At 37.1% G+C, this 6,758-nt stretch overlaps 1 protein-coding gene across 1 annotated transcript; it reads left to right on the top strand.

The window, feature by feature from the left end:
• Positions 1 to 416: 416 nt before the first annotated feature.
• On the top strand, positions 417 to 4,034 carry stx11a (syntaxin 11a). Its single transcript, XM_007251961.4, has 2 exons — positions 417 to 822; positions 2,542 to 4,034. The coding sequence occupies exon 2, from the start codon at positions 2,547 to 2,549 to the stop codon at positions 3,429 to 3,431; it is 885 nt and encodes a 294-aa protein (XP_007252023.2). The 5' UTR covers positions 417 to 822; positions 2,542 to 2,546; the 3' UTR covers positions 3,432 to 4,034.
• The last annotated feature ends 2,724 nt before the right edge of the window (positions 4,035 to 6,758 follow it).

The raw sequence follows: 6,758 nt of genomic DNA, 5'->3' as shown, positions 1-6,758 counted from the left end.
TTGCTATGCATGTACCAAAGTACACAGAAACATCATCCTTGCCTATAGCACAGTTAAACCTACCATGTATAAATGTGCACACAAAATAACTTTAAAATACATTTTATTATTAAGCATATTGTCTTGTTCATTGACCTAATTGCAAATAAAATAAAATAAATTAATAAATAATTAGAACACTGAAAAAATAACATTTGTTATCTCTCCCCACTCTCTAACTATAAACTTTACCATGAAATATAATTATTAAAATTCATTTTTTTGCATTGCTGTGTGACTCTAAATCCCATCTATGCTTTAAAAAATAGATGGGCCATTCTGTTCCAAGGGGAAGGGTTACACTCGAAATCAAGGTGTAGGGGTACAAAAGAGAAATGTGATTGGACCTGAGTGAGGAGGAGTTTAGAAGGCTGATCTGGCAACCCGGCATGGACAGGCACAGCACACAGAAAACTTTAAATATTTTTTATTTATTTATGTATTTATGAAAGCAACCGCTAGACTAATTAATGCACTGCGTTCATTATAAACTGCCCTTCGTTTGTGCTTTTTATAGCTCCAGATTATTATGAAGTGACTCAGTCTAGCCTACGTTTATTTCCTCAGAGATCAGTTTGTTGTAATGCTGAGCAAACCCTGGTCTCGACGAGGCTGAGCTGAGCTGAACATTCAACCACCACTGCTACTTTCGGAAACTCCCACCAGTCACTTGTCTGCTGTTTCCTGCAACGATGTTAGAGCTGTGAAGAGAGGATTAAAAAGCCTTCTTTAGTTGTGTTTTAATTCTGCAGTTTCTGTATTGTCCACAGATCATGAAATAAGGTAAGATTGCTCGAGCATTCTTCTGTTTCATAATTTAACACAAAAACGAAGTTGTCTTTGTGTTAATAAGGTTTTAGGGTGTTTCTTGAAACCTTTGAATATGAGGTGGTGTGGGGTGAAGGGTCTACGAGTTGATTTTAGTTTTTAATTTATTTAAGTTTAAGAGTTTAATTTGAAACGTGGCCATAGAGGTTGATGCTTGGGGTGTGTTTGCTTTTACTGACAGCATGTAACATCAATGGCTGATTATGCTCTGAAACGTGCTAAACGTTTGAAACGTGCTGATAGTTGTTAGTTGATGTGAGAGCCCCCTCCACTGTTACCTGCTATGCTATCTGTATCACTGAGCTTTAATATGGACTACCTATCAAATGAACTAATATATATATATACATATATATATATATATATATATATATATATATATATATATATATATATATGTATATATATATATGTGTATGTATATATATATATATATGTGTGTGTGTGTGTGTGTAAATGTACATTAAATGATTTTATACATTAGCATATACTGTATATACATTGATATCGTCTATCAGCCTTTTATTTGAGTTCACTATAACATTTGTACATTCTTTTTGTCCATTAGGATTAGTCAAATGTTTTCTAAAGGTGTGTTTTAGATTTAAAAGTTAGATTAAAGCATATTACGTATTAGTGGTGCCTTGGTTACTAAGTAAAGAATACAGTAAAGGGAAGTCCCCACCCACCATAGGTTCTGTATTTGGTTATACTTAGTCTAGGAAGTAAGCATCATGAACGCATGAGTTCCATTACACGGAAAAAAGAAGTAATAACTGTAACCCAAAGGTATAGCCATGGTTTTGTAATCCAGGGCATTTTGCAATGAGAAGGGGTTTCATTTCAAAGGGGTTTGGTGACTAATCTAAACTTACTCCTACGCAGGACTCATGTCAAGAAGCCTATGATCTCAACTCAGAAGTCACAAGGCCAAAATCTGCATCAGCATTAGTATTATGTGTGTTAACAGTAAGATCAGTGAGGTATCAGTCTAGGTTTTAGCTTAAATACCTAGTCATGTCAGGATTGTGAGATTTTAGTAGACAAATGCTGGGCACTGTCACTCCAATTTTATTGTTTTATTCAATTATTGAAAAATGTCTGAAGATTAAAGTGGACTGATTGATTGTCTGTCCATGTTACTTCCTAGTTATATTGCTGAAGACAGGTTGTACTGTGTTATAGTGTTTTTCTGGTACTTTGTCTTCTTCACTACATGTTCAGACAAGACAAGCTGGGTGTGCTTACTGCACATTTGTGTGAGCCAACAGGTGCAACTTTAAAGTAGTTGACTGAATGCATTACTCAGAAGGGGTGTCTGCAAACATTTGTGCACGTTCTATCAGCTGATACAGTGTTCCTGGTGTTGAATGCCTCCTATGTATAGACCTGTTGAATATTAATATAGAATATTGAACTGTTTTTGCAACATATGTAATATGTCAGCTAATGAATTACCTTGTTTTAAAATAACAAAAAAAAAATCTGATTGTGTAGAAATATGATTGTGAAATCTAACAGCTGTGTATTAATGATGGTGGTTAGCCTGAATAGCTGCGATGAGCTCAAATAATTGCAGTCAGCTGATTATGTAACAGCAGCTTTACCTTGTGGCTTGACTGTGGCAAGAATTTCAGCTAAGTACAACTAATGATGTTCTTTTCTTGTTTTTAGGAGACATGAAGGACAGATTGTGTGACCTTAATGATGTCAAATCTAAAGTCTCGCAGGAGGAGCAGCTCTCCAAAGAAAATGGAGAGAACATAGACAATGGCGAGCTCGAGCATCTGGCGGTGGTGTTTGAGGGTGAGGCCGAGATGGACGATGTGTTCCGGGAGGCTCAGTCAATGCACAAAAAAATAGCCCACCTCCGAATGGAGGTGAAGAGGCTGGGCAAACAGAACACTCGGTTTCTAACGTCTGTCCGGCGCATCAGCAGCATCAAACGTGACTCTAATGCCATTGCACGCAACATCAAAACAGAAGGGGAGAAACTCTATGCAAGGCTTCAGCAGATGGACACACTGTGTAAAGAGCTGGAGGAAAAACATGGAGCTCACTCTGCTTTAGTGCGCATGGCACGCTCCCAGTACATCTCTTTAACCGGGGCCTTCCATGAGGCCATGTCCGAGTATAACGATGCTGAGATGGCGCAGAGAGAAAACTGCAAGATGCGCATTACAAGGCAGGCAGAGATCATGGGCAAAGAGGTGACTGGGGACCAGATTGAAGACATGATTGAGACTGGGAAGTGGAATGTGTTCTCTGATGACCTTGTCACCGATGGTCGAGCGTTCCGTTCAGCTCTCAATGAGATTGAGAACCGCCACAAGGAGCTCCTGGAACTAGAGAGCCGTATACGGGAAGTTCGTGAACTCTTTTTCCAGCTGGCTCTGCTGGTAGAAGAGCAAGGGGCTATGGTGAATAACATTGAGGCCAATGTGTTTGCTACACAGGAATTTGTAGGCAAAGCTACTATTGAGATAAAGAAAGCTGTGAAATATAAGAAGAAACACCCATGCAGACAGCTCTTTTGCTGCTGCTTTCCGTGTTGCAATAAATGATGAATAATATTGTTCAGCACCTTTTCATGCCTTGCCCTTTCACAATCATGCCTTTCACAACAACAGGCCTGTTCACAGACGGCACAGTGGCTTTAAAGAACAGTTAACTGTGCAGTTGAGCATTCATGTGCAAAGCAGCAAGTTACTGTTCTTGCAGAAGGGTTGTGTGGTTTACAGGCCTGAACATTTAACCTTTTTTACCTCTTTCTTTGTGCATTTTAATGACTTCCTCATGCTTGGCATATAAAAAGCTGTATGCCGGTGGCCTAAGCTCGATAGGTGTGACCAAACCCAGTGTTTCTTTTTTTTAACCACAAGAGCAACAACACGTATTATCTTGATAATGTGTTTTATCACTGTTTTTACTGTGTGAATATTGATGAACATTAATGTTGTGCTGGCTTAAAACCATTCTTATGTACTGCAGTAATGTATACATACTTGTTTCAGTGTGATTAAAAGTATTTAAATGGTTTTGTGGCTGGAAAAAAGAGCTTTTATTTCTGTCAAGTAGACACAAAAAAACAGCTTATAAATAATGTATGTTATTAATATTTTATTGTTTGTAATTAATTTAATAAAGTGTTTAACTGTTATAAAGTAGTTTCACTGTCTTGTGTTGTAAAATAATAATTTGCATCTTTCAACTTCTCTATTCTCACTTCCTTTTTTTAACCAATGTTTGAGAAGTGCAATACTTAGTGTTGCATCAACAGGGGTTTCTGAAATAGTGTAATGGTGTCTGGTGCTGTAAGAAATGTTGTACTAAAAATTTTGAATGTTACACAGATACGAAAAGAGAAATAGCATAAATATTAACAGTGGTTCCCTTTTTTTGATACTGACACGTTATGCCTATACTGATTATTTTATTATTATTTTTTTTATTATTTCATGTGGTATGTAAACAGTGATATTTTCAAAACATAGTACTTTTATCCTAGTCTTAACATTTAATGACATAGCCAAATGATATAGCCAAATAACATTTACAAGCAGTTCCACTACACAGGTCCACTTGGGCATATGGGATGATTTTGTAGTTTTATAATTACAGACTGCATACTCATTTCACCCTGTTCTTGACAGAACAGTAATTACCTAGATGCTTTTGGTGATGGCCATCAACATGCTACTCACAGAATTGTGGCTGAAAGTTTGATCACTGTTCTTTACGGAATTGGCAGAGCTCAGTTAAGTTATTTGTTTGTGTTTCTTGCTTTTGGTAATTTTCCCAATCAAATCAATTTCTTCTCAGCTGCATGACAGTTTTGGTCTTGTCCCAGAGTTTGGTAAAGTTCCTATATCTGCCAAAAACAAATTTCCTTATAGATGTTTAAACTGATTGTGTTGGAATCTGTAGTTGTTTAGAAATTGCTCCAAGATACATTCCTGCACCACGTTCTGTACCAGTTAATTCATGGGTGTATGTACAGTAGCATGCAAAATTTAGGCACTGATGGTCAAAATGTATTTGCTAACAGTTAGGAGAGAGAGCAGAGTAGTATATAAAAATATATATTTACAAATTACCTGAAATTACAACACCCCCAAAATAGCTAAATAAATTAGTACATATAAAATAATAAAATATATAAGAGAGAAAGAGTTGTTAAGGTGTTGGACTTAAGATCCAATGGACATTCTATGTGGGTTCAAACCCCATTCCTAGTAGTCAGCTTTACTTTCTGGGTGAGATATTTGGTACACATATATTTAAAAGATCTGTACATCCGCAAAATAGGAATATGTTTTGTTATCAGAAATACTGAAGACAGTGTCAATAACTTACACAATTGGCATCACAGTAAACCAAATTAGAAAAAAAAGAGTTATTTTGAAACTGACTGCTACACCTTATTGCACCTAAATATTTTATCAAATTAGTTAAATAAGTCCACAAGATTCACATCATGTCCTAAAAAAACAGTGCCAAACTCACATACCAACATAACACCTAACACTGTTTTTCAAATATTAGCATATAAAAACAGTATACTAGTGCATCTGGTAAAAATAAAAATAAAAATACTTTATTTTAGTAATTCAGTTCAAAATGCGAAACGCATATATAGATGTATTACACACAGACTAATCTATTTTGAGCTTTAGTTTATTTTATTGTTGATGATTATGTCTTACAGCTAATGAAAACCCAAACCCCCTTCAGGAAATTTGAATATTAAATAAGACCAATTGATACTTTTGGCAGTGTGCCAAGACCTGCTTGAAAATTAAATCCGCATCTCCATAAAAGTTGTCAGCAGAGGAAGCATGAAGTGCTGTAAGATGCTGCAGTGACTTAACACAGTGGACCAACACAAGCGGCTCTCCAAACCATCATCAGTAAATTTTACATTTCATTTTGAAATCCAGGAACCAGAGTCTGGAGGAAGAGTGGAGAGGTACACAGTCCAAACTGCTTGAGGTTTACTGTAAAGTTTCCACAATCATCAATGATTTGGGGAGACATGTCATCTGCTGGTGTTGCTCCACTGTGTTGGAGATACCCTGCGCAAGGGTGAGGATAGATCAAAAGATCTGATCTGTGGCAAATGATATTTCCAGCCTTTTGGGTTTAGGCCTACGTAGCGTTACTTTGTTTCACCACTAGATGACAGGCTTTATTTCGGCGACAAATATAAAACCAGTCTGTAATATGTGCCACTTAATGAAGATGAACAGTCAGGTAGGTTGAATGTTTTAACACACAAACCTAAACTTATTAGCATAATGTGGTTTAAACTGTGAGAAAGTGCTACATGAACGGAACGTGTCCTTTGCCATGATATATCCAGCAACTCTGAGGATCCAAACAAAAGTGGGAACTAAGCGCTTTAACAGTCCTAAAGAGCCATATAAATTTATTGCTAAAATAGAGAGTTACAAGTGAGCTACGGAGCAAGTGAGGTCTGAGACAGTAGAGTTCACTCCTCTCCCTCGTAGTAAGCGCTGATTTGCCCTTGTTCTGAGGAGAGTTTCCCCTCAAGAACTCAATGTGGACAACGTGAGACCTTATTACATATTTTTAATAACAGAGTGAATGTAATATATTGTTTGAGGGTGCCTGTAGAGCGGATCATTTAGCGGCTTTCCAGAAAGCGTGTCATGTTTTTATGCTTATGACTTATGACAATTTGGTTTTGTCTTCTGAAATTTAGAAATAAGAAGTCAGCCGGAATTCTGACTGTAATAGACTGGCCAGCACAGTCTCCGGATCTGAACCCTATTGAGCTGTTGTGGGAGCAGCTTAACGGTATGGTACTGAGGAAGACTCCATCAAACCAATTCATGTTGTGGGAGAAGCTACAGAAGGCATTGGGTAAA

The sequence above is a fragment of the Astyanax mexicanus genome, chromosome 14 (genome assembly GCF_023375975.1).
Source record: "Astyanax mexicanus isolate ESR-SI-001 chromosome 14, AstMex3_surface, whole genome shotgun sequence".
Classification (NCBI taxonomy): Eukaryota; Metazoa; Chordata; class Actinopteri; order Characiformes; family Acestrorhamphidae; genus Astyanax; species Astyanax mexicanus.
The sequence above is the reverse complement of the archived record's forward strand: the minus strand, read 5'-3'. Positions and strand labels throughout refer to the sequence as shown.